Below are 14,872 nucleotides of genomic sequence, written 5' to 3'. Positions count from 1 at the left end.
ACTCATAAGATATATGTTCCCCTGCCTAATTGAAAAGGTAAGTGAACATCTTTTGCTTCTTTTATTTGTTTCAGCATATTTTGGTCGTGGGTCATAACATTTGGTATCAAAGCTAGAATGTTGGAATGAATGTCGGCCCCATACAAAGTTTTCAAAGGATGTGACAATAATAAGGAGCGGAAGGGAAGGGAGTGTAACGCTCCAGTTACTCACAAATAGTAACTACGTAATATGGTCGATAAAGACGTGTGTTAACTTACAGGCACAAGGCGTGTGGAATGGCATCATGCATGGTGACGACGTTGAGGAGCGTAAGGATAGGATGACTCTTGCCGCTATCTACCATGTGGTCTCGGAGGAGGTCCTTCTCATGTTGGCAGAGAAGGATTCGACAAAAACAATGTGGAAGATGCTGCAAACAATGCATGTGGGTGTGGAACGTGTCAAGGAAGCAAAAGGGCATACCTTGAGGAGTGAGTTTGAGGCTATCCGCATGAAGGACGATGAGTCAATACGCAACTTTTTCATGAAGTTGACGATGATCATTAGGCAATAAGGTGGGGGAAATCTTTGTCGTCAAGAAGTTCCTTTGAGCTGTTCCCCCAAGATTCATGCAGATTGTTACCTCCACGAGCAGTTTGGCGACCTCAAAAACATGTCGGTTGAGGAGGTCGTTGGTCGTCTTAAGGTCCATGAGAAGAGATTTTGTGGCTACGAAGACAAAGAGGATGATAAATACCTCTTACTCACACTTAGGAGTGATTCGCATAGACGAAAAAGAGTAATGCGGTCGACTCTTCTTTTTTAGGTACGAGGGGATGTGGCAGCTACAACAAGGAAAACAAAGGTCATGGACATGGCCGCAGACGTGATGGCAGAGCAGGTTGTGACAATACCTCACAAACTCATGAAAATGCCAACCCTTGGAAGGACAAGAATATGATCAAGTGCTACTCTTGTGAAAAACACGGGCATTATGCGGTAGAGTGCGGCAACAAGTGAGGAGGCAAACCTCATGTTGACGGATGATGAAGAGCCCACATTGATGTTGGTCGAGAAAATGCTCAACCTATTGATGCTTAATGAAGAGAAGGTTATGGCAAACCCCTTCTTAGATGGGGAAGACCAAGTAGAGACCTGGTACGTAGACAACTAAGTGAGCAACCATACGACTGTAGATCGAGTAAAGTTCAAAGAGCTTAAATGAGAAGTTTACTGAAAACATAAAGCTTTGCGACGGATCAATTGTATCGATCCAAGGCAAAAGGATCTATCTTGTCCCAATGTAAGAACGACGATCATCAAGATATATGACAGAAACATAGCTTTGTTGATGAAGGTAAAACAATACTGAAACCACCTGTATAAGATACTATTGAAAAACGATTAACATCTTCCAAAAGTATCCATTGGTGTTGGCAGCAACAAAGTGAAAAAGAAACCTATAGGTCGGGAGAAAAAGGAACTGAGGAACATATCCAAAAAGAAACCAAAGGCTAATTCAAATCACTGAAGTGCAACCTACATCGATATGTTTCATTAGATTTATGATCTTAGCCAAGGAGACCTCAAGGAAGACCACTGAGTGTAAGAAAAAATGAGACTTTAAACTTGTCATCTCAATCATAGGCCTAAAAATAAGGTTAAAAAACACGTTACAAGAATTAACCACATGACTCTTTCAAATTCTGTTTCCATATGGCCATAAATCGATCCATTTGAGTGTTGTGAAGCCCCAAACCAATTTCAATACCGCCTTGTTCATCTCTGGAATCCTGCACAGAAATTGATTCGGAACTGTCCACATGAAGCACTTCACTTTTCATCGCCCTTCCCCACCCAAAATCAGTATCATAAGCCCTTAATTTAGGCGACCCTGCAATGGTGTGGAAGTGTTTAGCTTTCCCACATGCCCTCCACAATGAGAACCACTCCTCTGCCATTTTAAATGGCTCACTCTCAAATTCCTCCACTCTCTTCCCGATCGCCTTTGCCGCAACAACGGTACTGTTACGCTTCACAAGCTCACTCTTCTTCAATACTACAACGCCAAAGTCAAGGCAGTTCCCGAAATAAGTCGGAGGTAATGGATCCTTCACCCGATTCCGGCAATCTGCTAAGAACCCCAAGTAGCAGAGCTCATCCTCGTCTTCAGAACCACTCGCTTCGCTTTGGGTTGATTTAATAAGACACCCCCAAACGAGGGAGCATGTGATGATGAACGATGACAGTCGTAAAGGCTTTAACTCTTTGTCATTGTTTGATTCAGCTGAGACCCATGTTTTCAATTTCTCGATTATGGGTCTGGTCAGGACGAGCGTCGTCCTCACCTTGTCAACAGGCGCCTGATCGATATCAGGAACTGGGTTCCATAATGAATCCCAACTTGACAACTCCTGTAAAAAAATGGACTCTAACCCTTTTACGTCCTTGATTGCTGCCCTGTTGTGGCAGGGCAATGGCCCTTCAAATGAATCGGAGGTGCCTCCATTTCTAGAGATGGATGCCCATGACTTGATAAAATGGTGAATGGCTATTCCATCGGCAACCACGTGCTGAAACGCTATACAAATACACAGACCTTGATTTGGGAAAATCGTGATTTGGATTGCGAAATTTGGTATCGCACGTGATCCGTCCGGCAAGAGACATGACTCCGGCATGTCTGGAACAAAGGGGTAAAAGTGTTTGGCGTCGCGAGGGTAGTCGGCGATTAGAGTGTTGAAATCGCCGCCGGTTGACTCTGTTACAGTTAGAGGAACAGAGTCGTGAGGTGTGTAAAGGATGTGGGGCTTTTGAGGTGGAGGAGGGAGGATGAGATTTCCGGCGAGAGGGAAGAAGTGTTGGAGAGAAAGAGAGAGGGAGTTTTTGAGAGTGGGGAAAACAGAGTCCATGAAGTGATTGGTGGAGTGCGGGAATTGGAAGAAGAAAAGGCGGCGCATGGGTCTGCAAATCATCCAGATGAAGTCGAGGAAACTAAGGGGGAGAAGGGTGGTCGGAACTGAACCTGCCGGAGGAAAAATCCGGTAGAGGTTTAAGAGCTTGGCGGTGTAATCAACGTCGTCCATGGCTATGAACGCTGATTTGTGAAGATAATGAAGAACGAATTGCAGAATGGAGGGTTGAAATATAAGAGATGAATGCTGAGATTGATCTTGATGGGGTCGGGGTTATCTTTTGTACCCGTCATGTCACATGGAAATCCATTTCAAAGGGAGCTGATAGGTTAATAATTGTTAGTACGTCGAGAAAGTTTAGGAAACTAGTAGTATTTGTTAGGGGTAAATATTTATGAGATGTATACCCTTAATGGAGCAAAGCTAATGATGAACGTTTCTTTGTTTTAATAGATCTCTCCCTTTAAGTTGGTATCAAAATTAGGAAGTCGAAACAAATGTCGTCATTATACAAAGTTATCAGAGGAGATGTGACAATAATAAGGAGAGGAAGGAGAGTGTAACGCTCTAGTACATATTACTCACGATAGTAACTACGCAACATGGTTAATAAAGATGTGTGTTAACTTACAAGTACAAGGCATGTGGGACACCTTCGAGCATGATGACGATATTGAGGAGCGTAAGGATAGGATGATTCTTGCTGCCATTTACCAAGCAGTTCTAGAAGAGCTCATGTTGGCAGAGAAGGATTCGGCAAAGACAGCATGGGAGATGCTGCAAACAATGCATGTAGGTGTGGAACTTGTCGAAGAAGCAAAGGTGAGCTTGAAGAGTGAGTTTGAGGCTATCTGCATGAAGGACGGTGAGTCAATAAATCCATGAAGTTGATGACGATCGTTAGCGGTATCCATTCGTTAGGCAACAAGGTGGAGGAGATTTTTGTCGTTCCTTCGAGCTATTCCTTCAAGATTCATGCAAATTGTTACTTCCTTTAAGTAATTCGGCGACCTTAAGAACATGTCGGTTGAGGAGGTCGTTGGTCGTCTTAAGGTCCATGAGGAGAGACTTCGTAGCTCCGAAGACAAAGAGGAGGAGAAACACCTCTCACTCACACTTAAGGAGTGATTCGCACAGACGAAAAAGAATGATACAATCGACTTTTCTTTTTCAGGTACGAGGGGATGGGGCAGCTATAACAAGGAAAGCAAAGGTCATGGACACGGCCGCAGACGTGGTGACAGAGCAGGTCGTGACAATACCTCACCATTTTATTTGTTTCGGCATATTTCGATCGTGGGTCATATCCAACCGTAAGTACTGTGAAAAGATTAAGATTATATATCCATCGCTCTAGGACCATACAAATATTGGTTGTGGCTGTACTCGAGCTATGTTGTCCCACACAGATATTCATTCATTGATAATGTAAGGTTCAAGCTTTTATGAAGTGTATAACGCAAACCAAAATGATTCAGAAGGAAAACATAGCAACACGATCACGCCAATACCCAAAAGTGATTTGTAAAGGCAATTTCCAGTTCCAGAAAGCACACACAAACACAAGTAATTAAGCAAAATCAGCACACGAAGGGAGCATCAACATGATGATCACTGCAGTAGAGCCCAGGTTTCTGAGTGAAGCCTTGCTTTTTCAGCAACTTCCTAGCCGTCATAACAAGATCCTCGTTGGTAACCGAACCATCAGATTCTCTCAGTATGGTCTGAATTGCATTGCTAAGAGCCCCATATGCGGCGTCGGCGTTGCCAGAAGGAGTAGCATCAGCAGATGTTTGGTCAGTCTGGCAGCCACTGATGAGTATCCCACCATCTGGAAGTGCGCGCTTGGATGGCCCAGCATACGCCTCAGTTTTGCTGCCAAGTTCAGTATCCATTGCAGGCTTAACATAATCTTCATCCTTCTCATCCAACTTCTGTTTGAGGAATTCTTGAGCCAAACTCCCAACCATTCCCAAGAATCCTCCCCCAGACTCTCCATTTCCACCACCACCGCCCTGGAGTTTGTTCATAATCACCTGCATAAACTTCTTCACCTTGGGGCTCGCATCATCTCCAAAAACATCGAAAAGGGTCGGCCTCAATTTCCCCACATCAATATCATCTTTACCAGTTTTTTGCTTAAGAATGTCTATAAGCGTGGAAAGGGGTAACGATCTGCTTTTCACATTGACTCGCTCACCATATGAAAGTTCAATCTCTCTGTCTTGCACATCGTCCTCCGTCGATGAATGATCTTGGCGACGGCGTTGGAATGCCGAGGGAATGTGAATCCCACGCGACTCGAAAGCATCTTCAACAGTTTGATGAAGAAAGCTCCTGAAACCAAATCGGGAGTTGCTCCCTTCTTCTTGGCTCTTGGAGTTTGTGCTTTCTCCTATTTGTTCCTCTGCATCATCAATAAGACCACCGCTGTGGCAAGAATCCGACACAATAGTTAATCGGCATCCCGCCGGAACCTGATCTACCAACTCCCTGAAATCATCATCTGCTCCCACAAGATCAAACGGGTCGGAATTGAAATTTCAGCCAAACAGATTCAAAATTCGCAACACAGAACTAATGGGTAACTGCGATTATAAGTGGGTTCATATCAGATCAGAGAAATGACTGACCGGTGATGAGGTTCATATCAGAGGGAACGATGCACTCGTCGTAGCCGGTGTCATCGTCCTCGCCGGTCTCGGCAGGGAGGCGAGTGCCGTGGCCACTGTAATGGACAAAGAGAAAATCACCTGGTTCGGCGGATCTGACGAGACGGGCAAGGGCGGAGCGGATATTCTTGCCAGTGGGTTGGGGATAGGAATCATCGGTATCTATCAGGATGCTGATGTCGTCCTCGGAGAATCCGAATCGGTCGATCAGACACTGACGCATCCGTTTAACGTCGTTGATGCATCCTCTGAGCTCGGCCTTAGTTCCTGGGTAATTGCATCCGATCAGCACCGCCTTCTTTCCCATTCTTACAATTCGATTCCGGGGCTTTGTCGGATCGGATATTCAGATATTTTATCTCCTTTTTCTTCTTGTCTAGCTGTTTCCGCGTCTATGTCCACTCGTCTGCTGCTGTGGCTTACTCAATAATTTGTTTGACCCACGCATGTCGGCACAGCCGGTCTCCCGTAATTCTTCATCCGTTTTTGGTCCACTGCGGTTAATTAAGTCATTATTGAGCTTGCTTTATTAGGTTGGGCTGCCCCACTCTATAATCTTAGCCCAATCTCTAAAATGGGCCCTTAGTTCAGCCCATGGGCCTAACTCAATAAGCCCATGTTGGATTAAGCTTACACATATTGACCCTTTGAATTGGGCTTAACTAAACCCATGTAATTTTATTCATTGTTAATTATTTTATTTGAAAAAATTAACATTATAAAAGTTTAAATTTTGGAGAAAAAAAAGAAGAGAGATTGAGATTAAGAAAAAAAAAAAAAACTTTAAATTTATAATTAAAAAATAATATAAAAACAATAATTTTAGTTTTTTTTGGATATTTTCTAAATGTTATATTTGATTTTTTTCAAAATGGGTTCTAATTTGAGGTCGAGGTTAACTTCAAAATGGATTCTAATTTTATGTGAAACTTATTTCTCGCCCATGTTTTGAACCGATCAAATAGAGATGTTTTTGGGGTACGAGGGGAAGGAGGAAGAGGACACTATTCCTAGCCGTTCTTGTGACTATCCTGGTTTCGATGATCCACCCTTGACACTTTTTGGTTCTGATCTTGAGTCATCTTAGCTCTTAAAAGCGAGCGCCCCTCGTGCTTCAAGTCACTATTTGTTGAGCCGAGAACAAAGTGGAGAAATGTGATTAAGAAAGGAAGGGTATAAACTATTTGTGGAAGGCTCTGTTTGAATTTCAACTTGGCGATATGGTTGCGTGCTTCCCCAAATGATAAAGAAACACAATTAAAAGCGACAAACAAATCTGTTTGAAAGCCCAATTCATTAGACCAAACTGTCCCCTCCTTAGTGTCTCAGGTGATCAACTTGGTATTAATCTTTTGATACTTTATGCACATTCCATCATCGCTGCTTCTTTGTGTAACCCATTCAGCCTGCATCTCAATATTGATAGAAAGCTACCTTTCATGTCGCCCTTTTTCATCTCGCCCTTTTTCATCTCTTATTCGGACTCGACTTTACAAAATAAGATTTTTCTTTCTTTTGGTCAATATTCTTTTGGGTCTAAACAGGGGTATTCACTTAACCTAATTACTACCGTTCAAGTGGTAGAGAGCCGACATCGAGGTGTCAATCCTTTGTGTTAATGTGAGCTCCTGAAGAAGATGAGTCTATTATCCCTTGTTAGGAACCACGACTCTCCACACTAGTATGATATTGTCTACTTTGAGCATAAGCTCTCATGACTTTACTTTAGGCTTCCTCAAAAGGCCTCGTACCAATGGAGGCCTGTTGAGTAAGCCCAAAACAAAGCGATGAGAGCTTATGCTCAAAGTGGACAATATCATACCATTGTGGAGACAACATCCCTAGAGTAACTTTATCTGTTGAGCAACGACTCTTCCACTCAGCACCATTGGATCACTAAAGCTAACGTTCGTTCCTTGCTCGATGGATGGGTCTTGCAGTCGAAAAATTGATTACATGCAAGTGGAATGTTGGGCTAAACTATAACACAATAATCTACCAAAATTACCCTTTTCTTTATAATTCTGCCACTCTAATCAATGTGAACTTGAATTGATTAGACACATACACTAAAAATAATTTGGTATATATCCATCTATGTATTATTTTTCCACATTATTCTATAGTCTTAATATTTTTGGGGACAAATATAATTATTTCTCTTTTGGAAGTCTCTTTCCGAATCGACTTATAGGGCACATCATTAAAGCAATGGAGAAAAGAGAACGTCTAATTAAATGAATTATATATATATATATATCAATAAAGTAAATATATGTGATTATAAAGACATTATCAACATGTTTCTTAATGGACCTAACTGTACGAAGGTTCTAACCCCTCTTACTTTCTTAAATATGCCCTAATTTTTCTATATCAATTTATCATAATTCGAATTTCGAGACTTGGAAACGTGAATCGTGACTACAAAGACAAAAGCGAAAAATGAAATAAAAAATAAAAGCTTTGAACTTTGTCAAACCGCCTTAAGCCATCCCAACAGGACAAACCTACCGAGACAATCCAACTCGAGTTGAGGGACCATAGTCCATAGACGCTAATCACGCTCGAGTCACAAGGCAGCAATTTAATGAATCAGACTTTGGTTGTTACCTATCTTCATCCCCGCCTCGTATTTCAATTTCCATTATCTTAGGCTCTGTCCAGCTAACAGGAAACAAAATTTCTCCCTAATCTCTTCTTCATTTCTCATTTGAATGAGATTTTTTCCATTCTATTTAGGGTAAATCCTCGGGAGGACCAACTTTATAGTTTAAATGAAAATCTCTAATAATTTAAGACACAAGTATTGAATCAAGACGTCTTTTATCACCACTTCCGTGGAGCTTGAATAACTAGTAATAATTTACCACGGAATTATTTCCTATAAATCATGAGTTGAAGTGACTATGTATTACTCTTTCAACTTACAAAACTACCCTAGTTTTCAATATATGTATGTATGTATGCATGCATGTATAGAGAGATGATAAAGCATTGCACCACCAAAGAGAGAGAAAGAGATAATATAAACAAATCAAAGGAGTTGACCTTAGAAGTCCCATCCCGACTTTGCCTCCGCTTGTCTCCTAAACCACACCCAACACTCACATCTTCACACGCCTCCCAAACCCTTTGGGTATAGTCCTTCAAAAAAAACAAGTCAACCTTCAAATTCTCCGCTCTCTAGTCCATAATTTAACTTGTTTAGACATATACGCTCAACCAAAAATCAAAACGTTATCGAATTAAAATACAATGAAGATTTAGATAGCTTCTACGCTCAATCAAACTTGAAGATGAAGATAGTGAGGAATTAGTGTCTTTATAGAATGGCTAATTAGATTATTGATGATTGAGAAGATGTCAAGGAATTCATTGGTTAAAAGGGCTACCACCTTGATTTTTGGAGCAACAAAAGCATAAAATTCCACATATGGAGTGAATTTCAAGTGCCTGCAAGGTGACGAAAGCTTTATATGCATAGTTCAATAATACCATTGGCTCCAAATTTCAGCAGCATTATATTAAATTGAGTTTTCTTAGACGGCACCCTAAACCCTATATAAATAACCAAGACTTGCATACAGCTTCATCAATTTGGGTTGGCTTGAGTTGTTAGCTAGAGCTCATAGAGATGCCGGAGAGAGATGAAGGTGCAATATTGCAGCATATTGAAGAGATTACAACTCATGCTGATCAAGTTCAACGAAGGGTTCTTACTGAAATTCTCTCCCGCAACGCCCATGTTGAGTACCTACAACAACAAGGGCTTGATGGGTGTATGGATAGGATGGCATTCAAGAACATAGTTCCCGTTGTTTCTTATGAGAATTTAAAGCCATATATTGATCGAATTGCTAACGGCGATGCTTCTCCAGTTCTATGTTCCGAACCCGTATCGGAATTCTTAACCAGGTGAGTGTAAGCAAATCCATTGTAGTTATTCTTGTTAGAAACTACGACTATCCACAATCGTATGATATTGTCTACTTTCAGTATAAGCTCTCATGGTTTTGAACAAAGTAAACCCTTTGAACAAAGTACACCATAGAGTCTCCCCTGAGGCCTACGGAGCCTTCGAACAACATCCCCTTAATCAAGGCTCGACTCCTCTAGAGCTTTTGAACAAAGTAAACCCCTTTAGTCACTTTTGACTACACTTTCGAGGCTCACAGTTTCTTTGTTCGACATTTGAGGATTCTATTGACATGGTTAAGTTAAGGGCATGACTCTGATACCATGTTATGAACTACAACTCTCTACAATAGTATGATATTGTCCACTTTGAGAATAAGCTCTCGTGGCTTTGCTTTTGGTTTCTCCAAAAGACATCATACTTAGCCGATGATCAACCCCTCAATTAGCCGATGTGGTACTCCCCTCCCAATTGTGTTTGAATTCAATTGTTGTTTGTGTTTTTCTATTCTAGTTCGGGAACATCGGGAGGGGAGCGGAAATTAATGCCGACAACCGAAGAAGAGCTGAAGAGAAGATCATTTCTTTACTCCCTTTTGATGCCTGTAATGAACCAATTCATTCCAGGCTTGAACAGAGGGAAAGGAATGTACTTTTTGTTCGTAAAATCCGAATCCACAACTCCTGGAGGACTACCAGCTCGACCAGTTCTCACTAGCTACTACAAAAGCTCACACTTTAAGGACCGCCCATATGATCTCTACACTGATTACACCAGCCCTAACCAAACAATTCTTTGCACAGACTCATATCAAAGCATGTACTCTCAATTCCTTTGTGGGTTATGTCTGAGCCAGCAAGTCCTTAGAGTTGGTTCAGTTTTCGCATCTGGGTTCATTCGGGCCATCAAATTCCTTGAAACCCATTGGGTCCTTTTGGCTAATGATATCAGAACAGGAACCATAAACCCTAGAATCAGCGACCCATTAGTGAGACAATCAGTCATGAACATTCTGAAACCTGACCCTGTGCTGGCTGATTTGATTGAATTTGAGTGCAGCAAAGGGACGTGGGCAGGTATCATACCTAGGCTGTGGCCAAATACAAAGTATATTGATGTTATTGTGACAGGTACTATGTCACAGTATATCCCAACTTTGGATTACTATAGCAATGGCCTCCCTCTTGTTTGCACTATGTATGCTTCTTCTGAGTGCTACTTTGGGGTTAATCTAAACCCTTTGTGTAACCCAAATGAGGTCTCTTACACGCTCATTCCCACCATGGCATATTTTGAATTCTTACCTCTTGATAGGGAGATGAGTGAAGAATTGGTTGATCTTGTGGACGTTGAACTGGGAAAAGAATATGAGCTCGTTATCACTACTTATTCAGGTATGTTTTTGTTGGGATATAGAGCGTTTATGGGTATTCTGCCTATTTATAGCTTATTCAATTGTTACAACGGTTAGACTCAATTGTTTAGACCCTATGGAGCATGTAGACTCAATTGTTTAGACCCTAGGGAGCCCAATACCCAAAGCCTGTAAATTCAATTGTTTAGACCCTAAGGAGCCTGCAGACTCAATTGTTTAGACCCTACGGAGCCAGTACCCGAAGCCTGTAGATTCAATTGTTTAGACCCTACGGAGCCAGTACCCGAAGCCTGTAGACTCAATTGTTTAGACCCTACAGAGCTTGCCTAGTTTAGACCCTAGCCTGTACCCTATAGAGACGACCTATTTATAGCTTATTTAAATGTTTATAGTTTTCCGTTTATGATGGTGTGTATAGTTTTCATGCCTATGACAGTGTGTATATAGTTTTCATGCCTATGACAGTGTATATAGTTTTCATGCCTATGACAGTGTGTATATAGTTTTCATGCCTATGATAGTGTGTATAGTTTTCATGCCTATGACAGTGTGTATATAGTTTTCATGCCTATGACAGTGTGTATAGTTTTCATGCCTATGACAGTGTGTATAGTTTTCATGTCTATGACAGTGTATATAGTTTTCCTGTATGGTTGAATAAGCTATAAATATGCAACAGACTCCTACATGAATGAATAATATTTGGTTCAGGTATCTAAGATAACCTATCTTATTTGATATTGCAGGGCTTTATCGATACCGAGTTGGTGACATTCTTCGAGTATCAGGATTTAAGAACAAGGCCCCTCAATTCAACTTTGTATGTCGGAAAAATGTGATTCTCAGCATCGATTCCGACAAAGTAGACGAAGTTGAGCTTCAAAACGCAGTCATGGAAGCTTCTAAGAACTTAATCCCATATGAAACTAGCCTCCTCGAGTACACGAGCTACGCCGATACTCATACAGTTCCAGGACATTATGTCATATATTGGGAAATTAGCCAAAAGGAAACCAATGCCATTCCCGATTTGGTATTTGAAAATTGTTGCCTAACCATCGAGGAATCACTCAACAGCGTGTATCGTCAAGGACGAGTTTCGGATAAATCAATTGGTCCTTTGGAGCTAAAGATTATCGAGAATGGGACGTTTGACAAACTCATGGATTATGCCATCAATCATGGATCTTCCATAAACCAATACAAAACCCCTCGTTGCGTGAAACACGAACCAATTCTCGAGCTTTTGAACTCATACGTTGTGTCCAATTATTTCAGCCCGAGATGTCCCAAATGGGTCCCTGGTCAAAAAGAATGGTCCACGAAGAAGCGTAGTTAAGACACAACTAGTTTGGAATGATTTTATAAGTATTTATGTTTATACCTTACCTCGTGTTTAGTGTATAAATGAAATGTAAGTAATATGTGAGTGTGAAAGGAAAAAGGAATAAAATTGTGAGCGTTTTTAGAGACGACGACGAAAACGTTAAAAGGGTTGTTGTTGTCAACAATAACGAAGTTTAACATGAGGAGAAGCTCGAGAGAATCCCATGATAAGAGACTTAATGGCTCGACGTTTAAGGGAATCTCTATGGTTGGTTTTGTTAGTGAAAATGGAGAGTTCTTGCAATGAAGTCCCATACTTGAGCAAGAAGTGAGTGAGGCTAACTTCATTCAAGCACTCCATGAACCCTTCCATTCTTACTATCTTAAGATGGAGACGAAAGGATTCGAGTGGCTCGATTTGGGTTTCCCAGAAATGTTCTTCCTCCGAAACAATCCTTTCCCACTTTTCCTTACGCCAATCCTAAACAAAAAAAAAAAAAAAAAAAAAAAAAAAAAAAAAAAAAAAAAAAAAAAAAATTCAAAACGAACCAGAATGTTACTTATGTTAGAAATCACGAATTTCTACAATTGAGCATAAGCTCTCGTAGCTTTACAACTCATGATCATTCCCTAAATTAGTCAATGTAATTACCTTCCTTCCATTGCTACTAGCGTCAACGATCTTGATCGTGAGCGTATGAAGAATGGGACAACTTCTGAATATATTTGCTACCACCGAGCAATTATGCTTTCTGGATACTGTTTTCAGCTCCAAACATCTTACGTTGTTGAATGCCGGCAAATAACATGCAAAGTAAGTATTGCTGGATAGAATCTGCCTTATAATATTTATTTTTTCAAAAAATAAAAACAATAAAATTAGTTCAATTATCTCATTTAAATCTCAAAGATATATATTCTTGACAAAAATATTGTTAAATCTTATAATTTTATTTTTGAAAATAGAAAAGCTATAAATATGTATGAGAATACTCCATAACAAAATTTAAAATTCATTAAAAAAAAAAAAATTCTCCTTTAATCATATTATAAATATAAGAAATTTAATTTTAATATTGATAAAATAGGGGAAGAAATTGAAACTTACATCAAGGAAGGAAGGTTCGAAGGTTAAAGAGTGGGCGGGAGAGATGGCGGAGAGAAGAGCGGAGACACTGTGGAGCTTGGTATTGGAAAAATGTTGACAAAGCAAGCCAAGAGAGGCTTGATTCAGAGACTTTAAATCCCCCAAATTAACTTCATCCGTTACAGCATTATAGATCCAAACCAGGGTTTTCAAATTGGGCGCCACGATCTTAACCCAGCTCGAGCCATGCGCGTCAAAGCAGCTACAAATCCGCACCCGCTCCAATTTCCCCCCCAAAACGTCCAGCCCCTGCAGCTGGAAGCACCCCTCCAGGCTGAAATCCTGCAGCACCGGGCACTGAACTCGGAGATTCATTAGCCCGGAGCAGCTCTCTAGATTCAATTTCTTCAAAAGGGGGAAAGAGGAGTCGGTGAATAGGTCCACCAAGGAGGGGCGGTCTAGAATCATGAGAGCCAGAGAGAGGGAACTCAGAAGCCGGAAGCCAGAGCTCATGATGGACGACGGCGGTAATCGGAACCCGGGGTAGATGGAGCGGAGGCTGAAGACCCTCAAGGAATCACTGGCGATTATGCCACGTGGGAAATTGAAGTAATCGTTGGTGGAGACTTGGATGTGGAGGTGTTGGATTTTGTGGCGGACGGCGATGCGGAACAGAGCGTTGAGGCGGGAGAAACTCAGAGTGGCGGAGAAGCGGAGGAGACGGACGTTGGAGTGTTTGTGGTCGCGGGCGTTGAGGATTCCGGCGATGATGTCGGCTGGGTTTGAATTGGAATTGGAATTGGAATTGAAGATGGAATTGGAGAAGTCGAGGTCCGGTAAGGTGAACCAGAGAGAGCGCCAGCGGGAGGAGAGAGTGGCGGATTGGGCGACGGTTTTGATGGGCAATAAGGTGAGAATGTGGTGGAGGACGGCGTCGGGGAGGTGGCTGATGTAGTCGACGCCGGTTTGGTGGTGGGAATTGGAGAGCCGTCGTCTACGGGCGGATCTGGTCTCCATTATCGGAAAGAGAGAGAAAGAAAGAGAGAGATTTGTTGTTAAGAGAGGGAGAGAGTGAGATTTGTAGGGTTTGAACTTTTCAAAGGCTTTGTGAATCTCAGTGAAATAAGGATGTCGTTTCAGTTTGTTTCATTAATCCTTATTTTCTTTTTCTAAAATATTATTTCAAAAAAAAAAAAATCAAATAACTATTAACAAAATATCATTAATGTGAATCTAATATTTTATAACAACATTTTTAAATTTATTTAAATTTTCAAATTCTTTATTTATTAATTTAAATAATATTTATAATCTTTCCAACAATATCTCTAGATTAGAGAAACCAAGATTTTTTTTTTTAAAAAAAAAAAGAGATAATCAACAAAATAATTATTTGCATAATATAAAAAATATTAATAAACATTGCATTTTCTTTCAAAAATATTAATAATACCCTTTTAGATTAAACAAATAGTCAATATTTTATTTTAAAAATACATTTGAACTTTTTCGTACACATAAAACTTCATAGGATTTCGATTTTATTCTGTTGACCCTTTGGAATCGGAATAATGATTACAGGGCAGTGAGCATTCG

The 14,872-nt window shown here is 40.8% G+C and overlaps 3 protein-coding genes and 1 pseudogene across 3 annotated transcripts; 1 reads left to right on the top strand and 3 right to left on the bottom strand.

The window, feature by feature from the left end:
• Positions 1-1,475: 1,475 nt before the first annotated feature.
• LOC111795307 (coumaroyl-CoA:anthocyanidin 3-O-glucoside-6''-O-coumaroyltransferase 1 pseudogene) lies at positions 1,476-3,206 on the bottom strand (annotated as a pseudogene).
• A 1,087-nt stretch (positions 3,207-4,293) lies between these two features.
• LOC111795308 (metacaspase-4) lies at positions 4,294-5,988 on the bottom strand. The gene is made up of 2 exons (XM_023677640.2): positions 5,531-5,988; positions 4,294-5,403 (listed from the first exon to the last, which is right to left on the bottom strand). Exons 1-2 carry the CDS (start codon positions 5,874-5,876, stop codon positions 4,478-4,480), a joined length of 1,272 nt encoding a protein of 423 aa, XP_023533408.1. The 5' UTR covers positions 5,877-5,988; the 3' UTR covers positions 4,294-4,477.
• Positions 5,989-9,184: 3,196 nt separating this feature from the next.
• Positions 9,185-12,352, top strand: LOC111795163 (indole-3-acetic acid-amido synthetase GH3.6-like). Its single transcript, XM_023677438.2, has 3 exons — positions 9,185-9,487; positions 10,002-10,882; positions 11,610-12,352. Exons 1-3 carry the CDS (start codon positions 9,207-9,209, stop codon positions 12,200-12,202), a joined length of 1,755 nt encoding a protein of 584 aa, XP_023533206.2. The 5' UTR covers positions 9,185-9,206; the 3' UTR covers positions 12,203-12,352.
• Positions 12,344-14,401, bottom strand: LOC111795711 (Protein with RNI-like/FBD-like domain). Its single transcript, XM_023678273.2, has 3 exons — positions 13,298-14,401; positions 12,842-13,024; positions 12,344-12,670 (listed from the first exon to the last, which is right to left on the bottom strand). The coding sequence occupies exons 1-3, from the start codon at positions 14,291-14,293 to the stop codon at positions 12,368-12,370; spliced, it is 1,482 nt and encodes a 493-aa protein (XP_023534041.2). The 5' UTR covers positions 14,294-14,401; the 3' UTR covers positions 12,344-12,367.
• Positions 14,402-14,872: the final 471 nt, after the last annotated feature.

This window comes from Cucurbita pepo, chromosome 5 (genome assembly GCF_057944985.1).
Source record: "Cucurbita pepo subsp. pepo isolate OVF chromosome 5, ASM5794498v1, whole genome shotgun sequence".
Classification (NCBI taxonomy): Eukaryota; Viridiplantae; Streptophyta; class Magnoliopsida; order Cucurbitales; family Cucurbitaceae; genus Cucurbita; species Cucurbita pepo.
This window is presented reverse-complemented; position numbering and strand designations above follow the sequence as displayed.